Source organism: Fundulus heteroclitus, chromosome 7 (genome assembly GCF_011125445.2).
Source record: "Fundulus heteroclitus isolate FHET01 chromosome 7, MU-UCD_Fhet_4.1, whole genome shotgun sequence".
Taxonomy (NCBI): Eukaryota; Metazoa; Chordata; class Actinopteri; order Cyprinodontiformes; family Fundulidae; genus Fundulus; species Fundulus heteroclitus.
In genome coordinates, this window is record NC_046367.1 from 8957554 (window position 1) to 8979326 (window position 21773).

At 40.6% G+C, this 21773-nt stretch overlaps 1 protein-coding gene across 15 annotated transcripts in view; it reads left to right on the top strand.

The window, feature by feature from the left end:
- The window catches only part of caska (calcium/calmodulin-dependent serine protein kinase a), a 200182-nt gene that overhangs the window by 146014 nt on the left and 32395 nt on the right, over nt 1–21773 (top strand). For all 15 annotated transcript variants that reach the window (XM_036138860.1, XM_036138861.1, XM_036138866.1 and 12 more), the window contains 3 exons: nt 11739–11816; nt 16135–16215; nt 21529–21717. In XM_036138860.1, coding sequence (XP_035994753.1) covers nt 11739–11816; nt 16135–16215; nt 21529–21717 — 348 coding nt within the window. The remainder of the gene's footprint in view (nt 1–11738; nt 11817–16134; nt 16216–21528; nt 21718–21773) is intronic.

Consider the following 21773-nt stretch of genomic DNA (forward strand, 5'->3'; position numbering starts at 1 on the left):
CCAAGACAAGAGGACTTTAAATGGACCAGCTGCAAACTGCTCAGCTGGTCACCTGTTCTCCAGGTGAAAATCACTCTGCCCCTCCTTCCCCCTTGTGGGAAAGTCCGTATTTCAGCTGAAAACGTATTCTAATTAAATTTTGAATTTTAGTTTAATGTTTAAACCTTAGTCACCGTTCGGTATTGCGAACCCTGTTTTATTTGCCTTAAGGATTAAATATAATTCATTATTTCTACCGGCTTTTACTTTTACTACCTTTTAGGTTTACAGTTTTAAATTTTAAAATTTCTTGAGGTATACTTTAAAATGGGGTTTAAAATTTAAAAGCTTGCAAGCATTTTTGACCAATTGCGTTTGTTTTTAAAAGAGCTGGAAAATAATCCCCTTACCGTCTCATGAAAGAAAGGTTCGGATCTTCGCGCCGACGCCCAGAGACGCTCCGAGACCAGGAGCTCCTCCACATCCCTTGAAAATCCATTCGGGGTACCAGAGGCCGGATAACCTCTCCGGGCCGGCCAAAGCAGCTCCTGTCCCCGGACTCCCTCGCTCGTCGGTCGGAGATCTTGTTCGTTTACGCCAAATTGTTGTGGGAGTTTTGGATGGAATATTAAACAATAGTAACTGAGTTCCCATCTTTACTAAATGACGAGACGGTGGTATAACGTTCCAGCAATTTTATTGAGAAACAGAGCAGAGATTCACATAGTTGGAAAGTAATCGCACCCTTCGGTTCCGCTGCAGTCTCTGTCTGCCCTGTCTCTGTCTGCCTCGCTTTTCGGGCTTCCCCTAATACTGCACCGTGGCCTTCCCATGAGACAAAACAAAGACAGTCTATCGTAAACAATCAGTATCCCTCAGCAGCTGCAGCATTTGGCCTTGCAATCAGAAAATAGTGGATCTTATACACAGACATCAGGTCTCCAGGCCTCCTCTGTCCGAGTGGTGTGAGGCCATAGTGACTTCAGAATAATAATTCTTATAACACCCGTATGACTTGGTTGGTGTCGACTCCCCCTAGTGGTCTGGAGCACTTCTGTTGTGCAGAGCTAGTTTGCAGCTTTTCATACTTTGCAGTGGTTTTTGCTACTTGCAGCATCTTGCCTTTGCATGTGTTTTGTGTGTTTGTGTGTCAGCATCATTTGTGTGTCTGATTTCTGTGATTGCTGCATTTCTCTTTTGCTGCATTTCTCCATTGCATAGGGTTTGAGTGTTAGCCTATTTTTTGTGTTCGGAGTACTTTTTGTATTTGCACCTCTCGGCCACCGTACTATTTACCATTTGTTGCAGAATGGCAGATGCCATTCTTGGCATAATAATCATCTTGACAGCACTGTCTACTGTATAAAGACAACCGTATGAGGATAATTGTTTCTAAGCCTGCCCTGGATACACCACTTTTCTTGTCCAGTTTCGTAATCTTACATCTGTTGCTCTCATAGATTCCAGGAAATAAGCTTGGATATTCATTTGCATTCCAATAGAGGTTATTAACAACCTGCCTCTTCAGTTTTACTTTTTGTACCATTACAATACTTATAGGCAACAAGTCACCTTATATTCTGCATCATGAAACCCATATTAATGTTCATAGGGCACATATATGAAATAAATATTTCCCCTTTATAGTCCCACAGAGGGGAAATGTATCCTTGCGTTTCACCCATCCCTTAGGAAGCAGTGTGCTGCCACCCTGAGCAGCGCACAGGAAGCAGCCTGTGGCCAAGGGTCTTGCTCAAGGACCTGGAATGACATACCGAGTTTTGAACCAGCAACCTTTGAAGCCTCTGCAAGATGCAAGCTCCTGGTTCCTTAACCACAAGGTTACCATCACCCACGTGGTTTTTTAACACATTTGCATTGCACTTAAATGGTTCAGGTCCAGTGGATATATAGGTGAAAGGTCCCTTATCCTGTATATTAAAATCTTTAAGTAACATTATAGTCATAATGGCCTTTAGAAATGTTTTTATTGCAGTAGTACACTATAGTCCCCTGTGGTGTGGGCAAGTCTAACCTTTTGTTCTTATTGTATCTCTTTTATAGAATTTTTACTTTTATACTTTAAATAGGTTCCAAAAACAGTACTTTGTACTTTTACTTGAGTAAAAAGCTTGAGTTGAAGTGTTTTTAAACTCTAGTTATCTATACTTCTGCCTTAGTAATAAATGGGAATACATTTGACACCTCTGCTAAACACTACTGGAATTTTAACAGCAACTCTGTAGTCTGGTCAGATTGGACCTCTCAGTATAAACACACGTCAAATGTTGTGAATCATAGAAGTGTGGAAAACTCTGTTCTGTTTGGTGGAAGATCTGTGATGCTGTGGGCCTGTTTTCTCAGGTTTTCAGCGTGGAGTCAGCATGTTGTTACAGGAAATGAACCAATTTGAACCATTTTACCAGAAGTTGCAATCATAATGGGGGAGACTATCTTTTTTCTTATCGCAAGCACTCCCACCTTTTATCTATGAGGTCACGTCATTGGAACTTGTGGTAAATGAGGTCTGGTCTCTTCCTGCTGGAACATCAGATTTACTGGGCAAATATGTTATTTTAATGGAAACAAATGTCTCAGCTGCCTGTGCCTGATCGGCAGCCAAGCCTGATCATGCTTTAAGTGTAGGTGGTTGGACACATCTCAGGACCAGGAAACAATGGACCACATTCTCACTGTTTTAAACAGCATCTCTGCAATGAGGGAATACACCTCCACTTCCTCCTCCCAGATGTCTGCCAGCAAAAGCTTACATCCTTGGTCCAAAATCACAAGTTTAACTTTCCTAACAAACTGATTAATGCTGCAAGCCTGAAAGATAAGGAAGCCTAGGTAGCAAGCATAGTGATCGAACAGAGATGTGTGTGCATGCTTAGCGGCTGAATAGGTCAAAGTGTGTGTGTGTGCATCAGTGTTGGTGGGAGCTGCAGATGTCTCCTTTTCAGCTTCCCTTTCTCACCCCTCCCCTGCTCTGAGAGAAGGCGACCGGGGGAATCAGAGCGGGATGGGACAGAGGAGAGGAGCCGAGCCTGGGCGGGAACAATGATGGCTGTTGTCGGGCCTCAGTGCCACTCGCAGGCAGCCACCGCGGCGCTCAGGCATCCTGCAGACGCCGTTCGGCTGAGACGTTAGAAGTCACTGGCTCTCTGCCGGTGTTAGTCTGTCAAACACTCGCTGCTTGGTGGAGCTTTCTGTGTGTTTACCTCCTGTTTTACTCTCTCCTGACGTGTTTGGAGGAGCCACGTTTCGTCAAGTCATGCCTCGAGGTAAATTTGAAGTGAGCTCAAAACCTCCTGTGTGTGTTGTTGGTGTGTGTCATGTATAATGAGGCGCTTTAGTCAAGCACACTTATATTTTTCGTTTCTCCGTGGTACTTTCTGCAATTCCTTAGGCTCCTCTGAGCTAATAGAGGCAGAGACACTAGTTATCCACAAGTAAATGTCTGTTTACACCTTTCAGTGTTCAGTAATGAAGATATGTAGTTTACATCCTAAAATATATATTGCAGTTTTGGCTGTTGGCATATAGGTTTGTTTTACAAGAGTGCAAGGTTTTTGACAGTGAACAAGTTATTCTGCATTTGTAAGAACACCGTCTCAGTTCCCATCTGCAAATTCAAGATTTTGTTTTGGTTTCCCTAGCTGTAATCTACTCATTCTTTTTAAACTTAAATTCATTTTCATGTGATATAACTGATAAGGAACAATATTATGACCACTGACTGATGTAGTGACCAACAGTGACATCGGTTGGCCTGTTAGTGGGTGGGACATATTAGGTAGAAAGTGAATGTTTTCTTCCCAGTGTTGATGGGTCGGAAGAAGGAATAAAAGCAAGAACAAGGAAATTGAGCGAGTTTGACGATTGCTTGTTATAGCTAGATGACTGCATCAGCATCTCCAGAACTGCAGCTGTCGTCAGATCAATCCTGTCTGTTGTTGTCAGTATCTACCAAAGGGGGTCCAAGGAAGAAACTGTGGGCAGCTGATGACATGGTTAATGTTTTTAAAGGAGCAATAAGTGAAATTTAATTATTTTAGATAGAAAGAACTAAGAAATAGGTGCCGTATTTTCACACTTTTTTTCATAATTTGGCTGATCCTGCGACTTAGTCAGGTGCGACTTGTATATCAAACTTAAATGGTAATTCATATTGACCATGAATTAACAAGTATGCATTTAGACAGTGGAGCGTTGCATGTTGCTGCTTGAATGACCCAGACTGAGACAGAACCCTGTTATTGGGTTGTCTGTGAAGCTAATAGCGCTAGCTTACTGGTCTGTTGTCGGGCGGTTTACAACTTCCCTGATGCACCTGAAACATTTGTGTTGTACTGCTATCTTAACACGTAGCACCATTACGCTCACTGTCAAATGGGCCAAGGTTGTCAAGGTTCTTGCCGGTTGGAGTTGCTGGCTTCTTATGCTAATTTACCCCATTAAACCTACCAGGTATGTTCCAAATTATTCAGCCAGTTGTGGATGCAGTTGTGTAATTTAATAAATTGGTTTACCAGATTAAATGTCAGTTTTTTGTCTTGGATTGTGTGAAATAGATTTCTAAATAAATCTGTATAGTCTGGTGCGACTTACATATGTTTTTTTCCCTCTTTATGAGGCATTTTTGACTGATGTGACTTATATTCCGGAGCGACTGATAGTCAGTCCAAAAGATACAGTATGTGGACAACTAAAGGTAATAGTTCAGATGGACTATGGTCTGACGTTACACCGCATTTCTCTGTGTTCTCCAGTCTCTTGTTTACATAACCGGGCCGGCCGCAGGTGGTTGTACATGTGCGTGTATGTACATGCATGTGAACAGCTGCCACTCAGGGCATAGCCCCTCCCTGCCCTAAAATGCCACCATCAGAGCGAGACACCATTGGAGCAACATGGCAGAGAGCACCCCCAGCAGATCAAAACATTCTCTTGCAAACAGCATTATACAGTTCGGAGTTACTTACTTCTTCACTAGAAATTTTCCTCCAAAAGGTGATGCTGTTTTGCTGTGTTTTTATCCTTTACAAATATGCGCATTGAAGGCGACACGTGAGAAGGGAAAGGAGGGGCAGGTGGCAGCTGGAGTAGAGGTAGAGATGCCCGGCTTCTCACACATCATGGTTTGGTCTACAGACAGTGTTCAAGCACCACTTAGTGGTGAAATATCACTTGCTCCTTTAAGAATCAGTGACATACTTGGAGGGTGAGCCAACAGGTGAGCTTCTGGATCTTAAATAGCTGAAGAAGCTGATGCTGGTTCTGATAGAAAGGTGACAGAATGCATTGCAGTTTGTTATGCATGGGTCTGTATAGCTGCAGACCCGTCAGGATGCCCATGTTGGTCATAAAGATTATGAATGAATGTATTGCTTAACAGCAGTTAGTTCACAGCTTTTGTCTGACACCCCAAGGCCAATGTTGCAATAATCGTGTGAGCTTGCTCAGTGGTACCACGAAACCTGGTAACCTTGTGATATCACCTTCTCAGGTGCACCTTCAGATGCCCTGGGAGAGTTTGGAAATCAAAAATACCCCTTGGAAGATCAAGGTGCTCTTTTGGCATCTCCATGTGTTTTGGAAAAAGCCCAATGCTTTAGGGTTGTTTGAGTCAGCATGCTTCTTTTACACCTCCGACTCGACAACTCCAGTAGTCACAGTCCCACATCACCTGAGTTGTACACATGAAGCTGGCTTTACTGGTCGAGAGAGTAACGTAGATTGTCGTTTGGTTTGTGCCATCAGCCATCTGTAGAATTTAAAAGCCAAAACAAGTCTCAGAAATCAGAGAAGAGTTAGAAAGTGAGACATGTGATTCAAATTTGAAGACTTTGCTCGGTCAACAGTAGAATCGTTTGACCGAGTTTCCCGTCGTTATTGTCAGACCTTCTGTTGTTTCATGCTGTCGGCTGTATTATAGAAAACTCACAACTGCGCAGGATATCTCAACCTGGTATTTATGAGTGGTCAGAGTGTGATCAGAGGTGGCTCTTCTTTGGAGGTTTTTAATGGAGATATTTTGTGGCTTTGACATATTTGGCTGGTCTTTCTTTGCGCAGTGTAATATCTACCACCTTAACCTGCCAAAGCAATATGACCACCTAACTATTAATCAGTAATTCCCTCTATATATAGTAAAAGGTTGTAACCCAATGTGTTAATAACAAATTACAACAATCCAGGACTTGACACTCAACATTCTTTAATTGATGACCTCTTCTCTTGTTTCTTGAAGACAGTTTGCCTGTCATGCAAATGATCTCTTCAGTTCTTATCATAGGTTAGGAGTATCAGATTTGTAAGTTGTAGACAGAGCAAACACAGTATTAGCATCATTAAGGGATATTTTTTATTCCTCAAGGGCAGGTGTCCTGCATGGATATGTCCCTGCTCTGACACACCTAAATAAATCTGCAGCATGTCCCTAGGTTCTGAGGCGTGCTACAGGACCATTTGTTTTATTTAGATGTTGAAACAGGAAAACATCTAAAACACGGAGGACACTGACACATCAGGATAAGCCAAGGCAATATCTCAAACTCGGGGCAGCAAAGTGGCGCAGAAGGCAGCACTGTTGCCTTGTAGTTCCTGGGTCCTGAACCCAGAGTATGACCTGGGCTCTTTTGCATGGGGTTTGCATGTTCTCCTTGTGCATGGGTGGGTTCTCACCAGGCACTCCAGCTTCCTCCCACATGCCACAAACAAGACTGCTAGGATAAATGGTCACTCTAAATTGCTCATAGGCATGGTTGTCTTTCTTGTATGAGCCTGTGTTGCCCTGTGATAGACTGGTAACCAGGGCGTACCCCACCTCTCGCCCATTGACCTCTGGAGACAGGCATCAGCCCACCCCACCTCACCTCTGCAAGACCCTTCACGAATAAACAGGTATAGAAATAGCTCCCCAGCTAATCCATGCACAAAGATAATGTGGTTCCTGTAGGACCAGGTCACCTTCTTTCACTCTTTTGTTGTCCAGTTCAAGCTTTAAAAGAAAGACGCAGTCCTGCACAAGCGTTCCTTCTTGAACCAATTAGGTTTAAGATCAGGTTTTCCTGGACAGTTTGGGGACTAAGTCAACATGTTCTGATGAATTGTTCTACAGAAAGAGACCATTACCATTAAAAAAAACTTTGTTAACAAAGGTGTATTTTATACTGAATCTAACTCGTCAAACCATCTGAATCTGGCCTTTGACAAATTCTGTCAAAACATGACTCTTGCACTACTACATGAAACCAGCGCTCACCTTTCAGTGGTCATAATGAGTCACGTGCACTATCAATATTTTCTCCTTCTTTTCATATATACTTCCAGCTCTTTGTACATCTCTCAGAGGACATTGTCAGTGTGGACTTTTATCTGGATGTGCCTTTAGATGGCTCCTTTGTAAATGTACAACATATTCCTTGGATTGGTTGGTGGTTTTCAGTATTTTTCTCCATCAATGTTTGAACTCCGTTCCAGCTCAGGGCTCTCTTTCTCCTCTGACAAAGGAGTTTAAGTCTTGCACAGGCAATTCACAATAACGTGAGAAATCTAAAAAAAAGTACAGTAAAATCTTTTTTGTGCTCTATAATTTTACACAAATATAAACTTTTGGCAGTGCTTCAGCAAAAAAAATACAATAAAAGTCTAATAAAGACGTTTTAGCTTTGAAGCCAAACAGAAATGTGTTGTGCACGTCTTTCATCTTCTGTTTTCATGAGCAAGTTGTCAATTCTGAGGCAATTATGTGCTGCAACCGGGCCCATAAATATTCCCAGCAGGTATCCATCATTCCCTGCTATGTTTTCCAGGTAGATCAAACAAATAGTGACAGACTTGTTGGTGGGCCCAAGAGACAGCTGCATAAATCTCCCGCAGATATTTTCAGATTCAGAAAAAACCCAAAAACACAGCTTTTGTGCATGTTTGTTTATATTCCTGTGGATCGAGCTGCGTAACCACACATCATCTCCTCAGGGAGCTCAGCAAACGCTGATTTTATATCTGTTAGCCTGAATCTGTTTCAAAACAGATTCAGGCACATCATGCAGTACTGTTTTTATGGAGTTTTTTTTTAAACTATGCTAATTTTCAAATCTATTTCAGACAGCTGTGGTTTTAAATAGATTAAGAATGACCTTGGGTTCAATGTCACAAACAAAGGTCTCATGTGGTGTACAGTTTATTTTTTTTGAATCTTGTTTGGCCTGATTTTTGGATTGCTAAAAATCATTAGTATATGTCCTGATATTGAGAATAAACATGTTTTTGTTTTTGTTTTTTTGCATAGTTTAGTTTTTTGCTCAACACTTTTGCATGACATTAACATACTGAGATAAACGTGTAAGTATTGTCATTGTAGAAAACCCACTATGAAAAGAAAGGAATTTATCAGTGTTAATCTAAAATCTTTAGTTAGTTTCTGTAGTGTTTTTAGGAAATGTGCTGATACGGATTTTTGTCCCTGATGCTAATCCAATCTTTTAAAATTTAGCCCATACCAAGTCCCAGCCCTATACTTTGTGTAGTTCAAGAAAGCAATATTATGTACTGCACAGACATAAAAACTGTAGCTTTAGGTGTAGTAAAATAATATAAAATATAACATTTAATACCCTTTCAGATTTTTCCCGATTAAAGTTTCTGAGGAACAGCATCTTGTCCAACTAGGGTTTAGTTTAAAAAACCAAGGTAACATTTAGACAACCCGCCAGCTGATACATGCATAGTTTTGTCATGTCTTTCCCGGCTCGATATTTGACTCTACACATACAGATACAGAAGCTCTCTGCTTGAATTGTGATGAGGTTTTTTTTTGGGCTATTGTTCTAGCTTTCTGTGGATGTCAGAGTGCAGCTCAAATATCGGGTCACATGATAAAGACAGACGGACAGAAAGCCAGAGTGGTCTCTTCATTCCAAACATTGTTGTTTAAGGGCAGAAAAAAAAATAAGGTTGTTATAGAAAATACAGATTTTTTTTCGTGACTTAGTAGTCTTTTTTTCATGACCTAAAATATGTTATTCTTAACAATGTGATTGTTAAGAATTGTTCCACTGCAAGTGCAGCATACTACACACAATATGCAGGTATCAAAGTTAAGTTTTGTCGGGGACTTCCAGTATTGGTCGTTTAAAATTGTGTTATTCAGGAACCTGATCAAATACTTTAATTCAGTTTGTTTAAATGTCATTTCAAGGCACTTCATAAAAAAGTCCTTACTTTTCTGTGTTTAATTTTTATTCTAAATTACAGCTTTATCTTTATTTTTTTATTATTGTCATTCAAAAAACGATGAAATTGCAGACATACCTGGGTACATATTAAACAGGGACAGATCATTCAAAACGGGGACTGTCCCTGTTAATCAGGGACGTGTGGTCACTCTAAAACAGTGGGTCCACAATTTATCCATAACTTGTGGCAAGAGGGATTTTTTCTCCCTCCCTAATTCTTCCAATACAGGCTCTGTAACTCATCCATCCCTCCATTATCTATCCGTGCAGGTTTGCAGGGATCTCCAACAATCAAAGCACAGTTATTTTGTATTAAATTATTTTGCAGTTACCTTGGTGTGCAATATTTTGGCTGAAGTGGCTGTTGTGAAGTGTTGTGGAGATAAATCCAGCTGTTTAGAGATGAATCTCGCTGTAAGTCTGACCGTACAGCTCATTCCAGATTGAGAGGGTTGAGGAGAAGTTGAACGCTGACCGAGTCAGCTTTTCCAGGTTTTAAGATTGATATGTAATCTTTAAAATGTAACTTTTATTTTTTTTAATTTTAATTAATTTTTTTTAATTTTAATTTTTTTTAAAAAAAAATTTAATTTTGTTAGTAGCACTCTGAGATATTTAAAGTGCACAATAAATAATATTCAATTGTTATCAATGTTATTCCATCCATCCATTTTCTCTAACTGCTTATCCATGCAGGGTCAGGGGAGTCTGGTCCCTATCTCCAGTGGTCAATGTGAGAGAGGTGGGGTAAACCTGGACAGATCTATCTAAATTAAATATTGATATATAATGATAAACAGTCAACAATCTTAATTGTCGGCTGTAATATTTTCTTATTAAACTCATACATAAAATAAATGTTTTTTTTTCTGTTTTGCAGAACATCTGCTGATGAAACAACCGTTTTTTCTTTTTTTTAATAATAATTAATATTCTCTCTAAGAAAAGGTATAGTAGTAGTTCTCCATTCATTAAGAATGGCATTGTGTGTTGTGAGTGTCTGGAGTAATTATGTGAAGTATTTGATCTTCAACTTTTTTTTCCTACAGCTCCCAAACAGGCAGTAATTTAAATGGAGCAAACCAAATCTGTTTTGCTCTGCTTAACCAATGTGGACGCAATCTTTGAAGAACAGTTGCAACACGCCCTCTTATTGCTCCCGCAGTTTTTTTCTGTCCATAAAATGTAGTGCTCCTTATTTGGAATCTTTGAAGATCAGGCCCTATTTGTATTAAATTGTCCTCTTTTATAGAGGGAGAGGAGGGTTTCATGATAGTGTTGTTGAGCTTGTGACACGATGCTGCTACTTTTCTTAAATGGGAAACAGAGGAGTGTCTGGTATCATCACCCTGCCTGGTACAAACCTCTGGTTATCTGTGTGTGTATATCTCTATGACTAAGTGCACTCATTGCAGCATGCTCTCTGCTTAAGTGCTGTGCTGCAGGTCAAATGAAAATTACAAGTTGCTCAGCAAACAACACGCGCTTGTTCCTTTTTCATATGATAATGCCTGTGTCAGACATCCATGGTCGTTTGTGTCAAAGGTCCAAAAGGCTGCTCAGTTTTGATTTGAGCCACAGCTGCTGGCTTTGTTTAGGCTGCTTTTCAGGGCTGCACATGGTTTCTTTAGGACATCTGCACTAGTTTGTTGCATCAAATGGTTTATCATCCCCCAGGTCCTACAATCAGAGAGATGATGATTCTCAACAGCTAATTTTAATGGGAAGTAGTCAAAAGCTCCTTCAGCTTTACTTTGCAGCTGAGGTACTTTACATCCTGAGACTAAAAATCTAGAGCTTTGATAATTTTGCAGCAGTATCTGTACAAACTATACCCCATCACACTATTGCATTTTTTCCTTATGGTTTAATTGTGCACAATATTATATAGAATTAAAGTAAATAATGATGCATTAGTCATCAGATCCTGTAGCACCCAAGATTTGATCACTAGCTAAGCCAGATTGCTTTGCATTTTTGTTTATTTTTTGTTTTTGTTTCTGGGGACATGTTGAAAAATTCCATAGCAGGAGTGTCAAGGCTTACATTTGCTACTATTGTGACATTTTCACAAGTGTCTCTCTATCTTTGTCGCACAGACCCAACAATAACATAATCGCATCTTCAGACATGCATGCACTCTGTGCTGATGAAAATGTACTCACCCCAGCATTCTGAACACTAGGAATAGCTAAATGACAGATGACCTTGGTTTATTTTTTAAATAATTCAACTAAATTTTTCTAAAGAATTCTACTAACTAGGGCTTCCGTACACCAGGTAATAGATTATTGAATTACCCCAGATTGTTTGGGGGGAAAAAGTGAGATGTTGATGTCACACCAAAAGTAAGGTACACCAGCCTGACACAGTTCAACAGCAAATAAATCTTTATGGAAATCTACATGAAATATGGAGTGCATTATAGTATTGCCTGGTCTCGTCTGACAGGCAAAGAATGGGAACTGTAATGGATGGAACCTCACTTTCTATGGATTCACTCACTTTTCTTTTCAGCTCTACGATAAGATCAACACCAAGTCAACGCCGCAGATCCGAAATCCCCCCAGTGATGCGGTGCAGAGAGCCAAAGAGGTGATTGGACACACATTTAACACACTTGTACTGGGTTGTAATATTTTACTTATTTATTTGAACGATCATTTGGACTTCGCTGAGAGTTTTAGTAACATTTTCTGCTATAGAAAAATATCTTATGACAGTGAGTTTGTAGAAAAATTAAAAAAATCATAATTCTTTTCCTACCTTACCAGGTACTGATAATAAAACACTTTAATAGATGTAACAATTTACAAACATGAGATTACATCTGAGTGATTTTCAATGTTTTTGGGTGAAAAATATGTGATTATGAATTCAATTCCAACCTTTTTTAAAGTGATCTTACCCAACAAACTTAGTTAAATTGAAGCTATTTTTGAGATTGATTTACTCCAATTAATGTATTTAATATAACTCATTTCAAATAAATGAGTTAGGTTCTAACTATGCAAACTCTTCTTGCACCAACGCAGAAACCTTCTCAATTTCATGTCGTATTATAGTTCATGCCTCTTTAATGAGTTGATATATTTATTCCCAATTTACTCTATATAGACATATAAACATTGTCTTACTGTCTCCTCACTGCACACAAAGAATGACAGTAGCAGTTGACTGGACCAACCCCTTCCATTAAGTTCTAGTCAAAAGGTTTGGGTTTGGTTAGTTATTAAAAACAAATAGCTGATGTTGTTAGAATTTAACTATAAGGGGACATTACATTTAAAAACTAATATGCAAGAATTTAATTTGAATAATTGGAAAAGCAAATATTAGTCAACCCCATCCATACTCCCTTTTTTATAGGACACAGACACTGCCAGCAGCAACAGACGCCCCCACCCCCAGGCTGTAGGCCTGCTTTCGCTTTCTTACACAGAGTTACGCTGTAGTCTCCGGGGTCTTATGTTGGCTATGATGAGCTCTCCACAAAGAGTCCACCCAAAAAGCATGGCCTCTCAGTGCGCTGTGCTGCCTAACAAGGAGGCTGATGGAAGAGAGGGAAGGAGGGGGTGTGGATTCAGCACCGAACATTGTGAGGTGGTTCTCCATAAACAGAATGCCGCCGTGTTTTGTTGAGGGAGGAATTAAAGGGTCAGAACAGCGAGGTGAGCGGGAGAGGGCTGATGACGGGGGGGAAGCTGTTTAATAGAATCAGAGCTCTATTTTTATGTGGCTTTGGTTCATGCCAGAGAGTCCAGGGCAACAGAGGTCGTCTATACGAGACCTTCAAGTCTGTTCACAGCTTGGTCACATTTTCCTACTCAAATCAGCTTCGATGAATTTAAAATGTCGTGCAGAACTTCAACAGATGCCGGTGATTAAACAGAAACGTGACTTTGCAGGCTTTTTACTTCTTTTCTGTCAGTCTGACTGATGCGTAGATCAAAACAGACTGTAGTTAACTGTATCTGAGAGAAACTCGCACTGTTTTGTCACCTGTTGAAAATAAAGGCAAATATTTACTGTGCCAGCCAATTACTGCTGCTCCAATGGGATTTAACAGGGTAGCCAACTTTTGACGGAAACTTAAACTAAGACTTTGTTTTAAGTGAGATGTCTTCAAAATAAAACTATTAAGCCTGAAAAAAGATAATATGCCTAAAGGACTTGCCTTAATTTCAAGAACCCATAGAAATGGCTTAGCTAGACCACATTCATTTGCCCGGACATCTTGTTACACCTCAACTAAATGCTCATTTCACTGCAAAAGATACACCTCAAACAATTATTTTTAAAAGTAAAGGATTGTTGGAGCTCCTTTAAAATATAATTTAGCTCTTAGATCAATCAAAAAGAAATTATTTGGTATTGGATGTCCATACCTTGAAGAATCATGGATTCTTGGGTGCGTCCCAGCTCAGGAGGTTTTTACAAGCCCAGCTGCTGCGCTACGTTAAGGTGCAAAGGAGAAAGAGCGCTTGGAGGTCAGCTGTTTTACACCAACTCTCCCTCCCAATACAGAGACCCAGTACCGTTCAATGTCAGCATTGTTTCGAAGGATTCTGACTGGCTGACAGGTTTAACTTTGCAGTACACTGCCCCATATGCTTTTGGCATGTTTAAAATAACACTCAGTTGTGTATTTGTGCGGGTTTGTGTGGATGGAAACCTTTCTGAAGTCAACCTGAACCTGAAGTACTATATTACTTTTAAAAATGACGTGGAGGATATATTCATTTTAAGAATGACTTGTACGTGTGTCCAAGGCCTAAGTAGTTATTGATGACATCAGGTCAACTTTGTATGGAAGGTGGGTCTTCTCCACTGATTGGATCAACTACATCTGACACCAGTGAACACCTGCATACACATTTACCCACCTGCTAAATCCTTTTTCTTCCCAATTAGGATAATTTCTGGTGCCAAAAAGACTAAGACAGTGTTGGCTGAATGCAAAAGTTTTGCAGTTTTGCAGTTTTTTTTTTTTTACTAAGCAAGAAAATGCTTTGAAATCAACTAGATAAAATTCTACACATCTGTGTGTAAAAGTCATGTTGTTAAGACCATGACTGGTGCCTCAAGTCAATTGAAAAACAAACTAATGTGTTATAGGGGGGAATCTAAAAACTAACAAAAAGGTGCAGGAACCTAGATACATAGGTGTTCACACTAATTCTAATTTTAGAATTCAGTCTTCCTCTGTTATGAAGAGCTAAAGCCATATTTTGCAGGGATGTTACAAAGAATCAAATATCTCATAGTAAAAAGGTTTCAGCCAGAACAAAAATGCAAAACATAAAATATTCATCGGTGACAATAAAACAGCAGGAGATTTCTTCAGAATTGCTAAAAAAAGAGAGTAAACCTGGTGGGGAAGGCTGCCAGGAACCCAACAGCAACAGAGGAATTTTCTAATAAGGACTGGCTATGTTCTACATGTGACAAGCCTCTCCTTTTTTCTCCATGGGTCTGGACACAGGCGAAGGGATGGAAAACAGAAGCCTTTTCTTAAAAGGAAAAGATCCAGGCCTGGCTAAAGTCTCCCAAAACCTTCTAGGTGAATTTTTTTGTGTTTTTTAAAGGAAACAAACTAGGCCACATTTTCAAACGGTGCTATGTTTGGCACAGAAGTGACACTTTGCATCACCGAAACCCACAGAGAAACATATATACTGAGGTGAATGAAATTGTGCGCAGTTTTGACCGAAAACTTTGTCTGCTAGAAAGATGAAGATGGATTTCAATTATTTGCTTCACAGTGAGTCAAAGCAGACATCCAGATCAAGAAAAGAATGGCTACACCCAAACGAATATTAATGTGTTGGAATAGCCTAGCCGGTGTCCAGAACCAAATGTGACAGTAAATGTGTGGGCTCACCTGAGGTGGGCTCTGGACTGTCTGCACCATGTGATAGAAATGGAGAACTTTTACAAGGCAAAGAAGGCAAGCGTTCTCTAGTCAAGATGTGAGCTTTTAATAGACTTTTACTGCAGAAAACTGAAATAGAATCAAGAAGTACTTCAACAAAGTACTCGTCTCAAATTGATTTGATTACATGATTAAAATTATATTTTTATGATCTTAGAAAGCTGCCATTTTAACTGCTGTGCATTCTGGAGAGCCTCTGTTGATTTGCGGTCTCTAATAAATCCAAGTTAGATTATTATTTAACGGCCATCTATTATGAGACAAATATGAACATTTTATGCCACAGAGATAGTGACTTTTACTCATAATAAGCCTCAGTATTAAGACTTTTACTACCACTTAATGCAGTCAAAACTCTCCACGAGAGAGGTTAGTTTCATTTCAGATGGAAACGTACTGTATCGGTCCATTTTTCTGGATAGTAACATGTCATTATTTTTCTAAATAGATGTCCATCTTGAATGACGTGCTTTGGTGTATTTAAATAAGGGTAGTAAGGATAAGTTAAATGGGAGTTAAATGATACATGAGCGTGAGTGTTTTCTCTAAAATCAAACAAGTAAATGGGATCCAAAGAGAATGAGCACCTGGATGTAATGACTCCACCCACCCTTCTGCGTGCACACACACACACACACACACACACACACACACACACACTTTGGGGAGGCCTCACCTCCCCAATGCCACATTCAGCAGTCAGGCGAAACATAACTGGGGCTGACATCCTCCTAAGTACTGTCAGAAGGCCAGAGGAGGAGGGGCCAAGCCTTGACCGGATTCCTTAACCTTGCCTGGTGCCTGGTTTGAGAAGTGGGGTATTTGCAGGAGCCTGTGAGGGAGGGCGAGACGGCGTGGCTGTTAGGTTGGCCTTTATACCCGGTTTGAGGTTCAGCAGGTACATTGAGGAGTACAGGTGGGAGTGACCAAAGAGCATCGAGCTGCTGAAAACAAACCGTTCTTTCTCGGCATCCTCAGGTCCTGGAAGAGATCTCCTGCTACTCAGAGAAGTACGAAGCTAAAGAACTCAGACGGATACTGACACAGCCGCATTTCATGGTGAGTAGAAAGACGCGCCTAATTTACCTTTTTCCCATTTTGTCACTATAACCAGGAACAGCTTTTTATGTGATACAAGCATACGTGGTCTTCAAAACCTGTTGCTTCTAAAAATCTATGTGGTGTGATCTAAACCAGGGTAGCTCAGGCTGTCTGGGTCGGTCGTTGTCCTGCTGGAAGGCAAATCTCTGTCCCAGTCTCCTCTTTATCAGCCTCTAAGAGGGTTTTTTTCAGCATTTCCCATCTTTCTATCACCTCATACCAGCTTCCTTTTCACAGCTAAAAAAGTATCCTCCCAGCGTGATGCTGCCTCTACCATGGGTCATGTTCTGTTTAAACAGGTATCCAGTGTTAGTTTTTTATCAGTAATAGGGGATCAATACAAAAACAAACCAAACCTTCAAATTTTTTTGTTGAAAAAATGTGGCTTAGAATTGCAATCCACTTTAACAAACATGTACGTCACTTACTGAGCAAATAATTTCGTCTTTGATCACTTTGTCCAAACAGTTGACCATATGGAAAACTGATGGTATTAACATTAAAACACTCTAGTGGGTGATTCCTAGAATGTCTCTGCAGAAGTGCTTGCAGCCTCCCTCACTAATCCTATCACATTAATGTGTATGATTACCTCACTAATCAACAAGCTTCTCAGTATCAGATGATCAGACTACCGGGGCGGGGGGCGGGGAACATGAAAAAGAGCCAAACACAGTAGAAAATTGCATCAGAACAAAGTGAGGGTAAGGACAATTGTAATTAGGGTAATTAGGACGAATGGAAGGAGGAAAGATGTGGACGGAGGCCAGCGGAGCGTGTCTGATGCGATGTGCAGTGTCGGGTCAGAGGGCTGGGCCCTTCATGGCGCTATAACGGCGTAGGCAGACGTGTTCTCCAATCTAACGGGTGTGAGCGAGAGCCGAGTGGGGAGGAACCACAGCAGGGTTCCTGTCGGTGCCATGGTCCACTTAGAACGAATCAGACAACATAATGTAGTGCATAATCACAGTGTTTAAAGCGAATGGATTTCATACTGTTTTTTCTTCTTTTTATACAGATGAAAATCTGAAAAGTGTGGCGTACTTTTGTATTCAGCTTCCTTGAGGCATTAGTTTGTAGAATGTCCTTTTGTTGCAGTTCTAGCTTTAGGTCTTACGTTTTTGCCGTGTAATGGTGAAATAGCTGAAGCCCACTCAGAGTGGAAGGAGAGTGCCATTGAAAAGCAGCTTAAGTCTGGCTTGAGTATCCTCAGTGGGATTTAGGTCTGGACAATGGCTTTCAAACACATGGCTGTTCTTTAGTATAAACCATGCTATTGTTACTCTGGCTGTATATTTAGGGTTGGTCTGTAAGGCAAAGCTGTACTCCAGTCATAAATAGTTTGCAACCTTTCACAGATTTTTCTTCCAGTATTGCCTATGAGTTTAGCTTTACTGCTCTTCCCATCAATTTTAGTAGCTTGTTGTTCCTGAAGGAAAGTGTCCCTACAGCATGCTGCTGCCACCACCATGTTTCAAGGTGGGGATGGCATCATTTTCAACGTAACATGCAGTATTTCTGCATGGACAGACACAAAATGTTTGATAAGAGCACCTTCTATTTCCTGTTTACAGTTCTTGGCATGTGGACATATGGTCTCTGTAGGGTTTTAAATATGATGAAAAGTCTGACGTTTGGTCATCACAATTTAATGCCTTAAAAAGCCATAACTAAGTTCAGATTTCCCATTGAAAAATCTGAACTTAAATCTGACCTAACTAAATTGCTTTAGTTAGGTCTGAATTTATAAATTAGAAAACTTCATTGTTTACCATCTTTTTTTTACTTTTGAGAAATGCTTTATTCCATTCTTTTTGAAAAATAAAATCAAAAAATGTCTAGTTATTACAACCAGCTCCTTTGTCATTAAAAAGTGTATACTTAACTATTTGTCTTGAAATCAAAAACATTCTGCTTAGAGACACAAGCTAGAGCTTCAAAAAGTCAAGTGAAGTTTATTTGTAAAGCAGATTTCAGCAGCAAGGCGGTTCAAAGTGATTTACATCATAAAAACATCAAAACAGTCACTGGTTGTGAGACCAGTAGCAAACATGAAATTGTATAAGGTGAAAACATCAATACACATTAAATAAGTTGGTCAGTGTTCCTGTTAGAATGGGAAAAGTAACGCTAAACAGGTGATTTTTCACTCTTCATTTAAAGGAATTAATTCTTTCATATCGCAATGAAATAAACTTCAATCTAAAACAAAACTACCAGATTTAAAGTTAAATTATTTTCAGTTTAATAGTTTATTTTATTGTGTAACAGAATTCAACATTGCTATAATTTTTTTTTTTTTTTTTTTGAAGATACTTATCAAAATGGGTAATTTATTCGATTCATTTCCACCATGCCCCTTTTGCAATTAAACTGGGGCCCCCCACTTTGGGAACCACTGACTTTTTGTGAGATTAAATAATGTTATTTTTGGCAATTTGCTGTGACTTTGAATCTTAGTTGCATTTAATCTGTAGCAGTGTTGCAAATTTACAAAAATACATGGCATGTCAGACCAGCGGGACTCATATGGTGAAATTCTGAGATGTCCAAATAATCTTAGGCAGGCTGGTTGATCTGGTGATGGAACTCTGTATGCTAGGATGTTAAATGTGGAGAAGGTCTGTGTGGAGGTGTTATTTTCTTATGGAATGATGCCTACAAACCTAAACAATATACAACAGAGTGGAGTAGGTATTAGAATGCAAATTTATACAGTTTGAGAGTTTGAATTAATTAGCAACTTAAAGGAAACCTTTGTAATGATGTAACGATGGTCTCTTTGTTGGTCAGCTGCGTTATGTGGTCAATCTGATCAGATCAACCACATACCCAAAGCTCAGATGGACCTGCATTGTTTTTAAGGTCCTACGGGTTGCAGCTCCAGCGGTACCAGTTGGAAGATGTACCCTTAATTCCCCTGGTTGCTTACCTGCAGTTCAGTTTATAGCTCTGCCACACTCAGGTTACATTTAGGAAAGTAGAGTCAGAGCTTAGATTTTGTCACTGACTACTGGTGTTATTATGTGGCGTCTGTTATTAAGTAGATATATGAATATATGAAGCTTCCCCAGGAAACCTGTGACTTGTGTCAAAATAATGCCAACATTACTGTGGCCTTTTGGAAAGTTATTTTCATTTCTTCAAGCATGTAGCAAACAGGATGTGTGTAATTTCACATCTTAGTTTTTCACCGACCGCAATCAATATTAGCAGGGGGAAAAACACAGATCAAGAATCTGAGCCTGCTAGGGGAATTTATGGGACTGTTTATTCCTGATTTCAGGGTTTGAACAAGATCTGATTTAAACCTATGCCACCCTCTGCCCCCTGCTGAACAGACGTCCCTGTTTTTGTGTTATTTTGTAAATGTCATCCAGTTGAGCAGAGCCACGCTGTATGGAGGTCTGAGTTTAAACCGGGCTTTCCTGCGTGTCTCAGGGCGTGCGTGATGTGCTTTGACATGGGAGAGGTCCGGAGACGTTGCCGGTGTTTGACGTGTCTCTGCCTCTCTGATGTCATCTCCTCCCTCAGCTCTGCGTTGGTGTAGAGCTGAGGGAAGGCAGCGGCAGGTTTCCCCTTTTGCTGAGCTCTGATCGCCGTCTTCTGAAGTTCAGATCGGTTTGTTGAACTGCCACTCAAGGGCCTCTGTGGCTGTCGGCTGCGTGAAATCGAACACCGTGGGTGTGAGAGACGACAGAAGACACGCCGCTTCAATACAAACAGGCGCAGCACAGGCTGCAGACCAGTGACTCCTGTGGAAACGGGGGAAACCTGAACATGGAGCACCGAGCTGAGATGGAAATCCCTCCAGCTCTTCACTTCAAGGCTGGTTTAACTTTAGAACCATCTCTGAACTGTGCAGAGATCCTCCACAGCCCCACATTATCATTTCACCTAAAATGTCTCAAGTCTTTATTTAGAACGCCGTCGAGTATCGCCTGAATTTAGGTAGAAAACAGCAGACCACATGAATCTGTCACCATTCAGCATTTATAAATGTTGTAAACAACCGTCTCAGCAGGCTGTTTGTTCAGCTGTCAGCTGTTTCTCTGTATTTGCAAGTTCATCTTAAAGAATAAGTTTTTTTATAATGTAATTTTGACTTGTGACTTAGGCTAGGCAAGGCAAAGGCAAGGCAAATTTATTTGTATAGCACAATTCAGTACAGAGACAATGCAAAGTGCTTTACATGATTAAAATACAGGAAAATAGAACAGAATATAAGCAAATAGGAATAAAATGTAGAAGCAAAAAAGAAACAGCTGGACTAAAAAAGTTGAACTAATGCTGTTTCAGTAGAACAGTTTATCTAGAAGAGTCAAAAACAGTCCTAAACAAATGTGCTTTTAATCTTGATTTTAATCTTATGTATGCTCTGTTTTGCTGGAGTATTCCCACCCCTGAAAGTTTCATTTGAATCTTTTCTGACCAGACCACCTTCTTCCACGTGTCCCTCCGTGGCTTGTGGCAATCAGCAAACGTACCTTTATGGGTTTCTTTCCTCTTCCTGCTTGCCAGATTTGAGCAGTGCATGTCTAATAGGTGTCCTGTGGACAGCTGCTGCCTTCAGCTGTGGATCTGTGAAGCTGGTCCAGAGCGGGCCTCACAGCTGTTCCTTTTTCAGCACTCAGCCTGTCGGGTTAGGTGGACGGTCGGGTCTCTGCAGCAGCGCCATGCTCGTTCTGTTATTGAACCAGGAATGGAACTGTGCTATAAAAGATCTCCACAACGTTCTCCATGCGTCCCTTTGTCTATGCGATGCTGTCAGTTCTCTCTAACAAACGTCTGAAGCCAGAGACACAACAGGTTTCGTGCTGAATAAAGTACACAGGGGGGTTTCTAGTTGCTAACTAGACTTCTACCATATCCTCTAGTTCAGATGCCCGATTTCTTTAAAAGCTGTGAAATAATAACAATATTCTGTAATAATTTGGAATCTTTAACACTGGGGGATTTTTTTCTGATGGATAGGAGGAGCTTTTTATATTAAGCTACAAATACTGTCCTATCTGTTACACATAAGATCTTTGCAAGGAGACTTGAACTTTCTCTGTAGCCATGTAGGTGGGACTTTAAATCCCAGATGTTGATGAAATGCCCAGATTGGTACAAGCGCGTTTGTAATCTGGTTTCTGTCTAACCGCTGTATGTAACTCTTGAGTTTCACTCACTAAAACTGCTTAGTTCTGTTCAGGCTCGGTCTTCTGCACCAAGGCCTCAAAGGTTTGTTTCTAACGAGGCTGATTTTATGCGCTGTGTGACCAACAGGCGCTGCTGCAGGCCCATGACGTGGTCGCCCACGAGGTTTACAGCGACGATGCGCTGCGCGTCACCCCTCCACCCACCTCGCCCTACCTGAACGGAGAGTCCCCGGAGAGCGCGAATGGAGACATGGACCTGGAGAACGTCACCAGGGTCCGCCTGGTCCAGTTCCAGAAGAACACAGACGAACCCATGGTACGTGCTCTGACAGCTTCAGCATTTGGAACGCCTACCTCCAGATGTTTCACCAC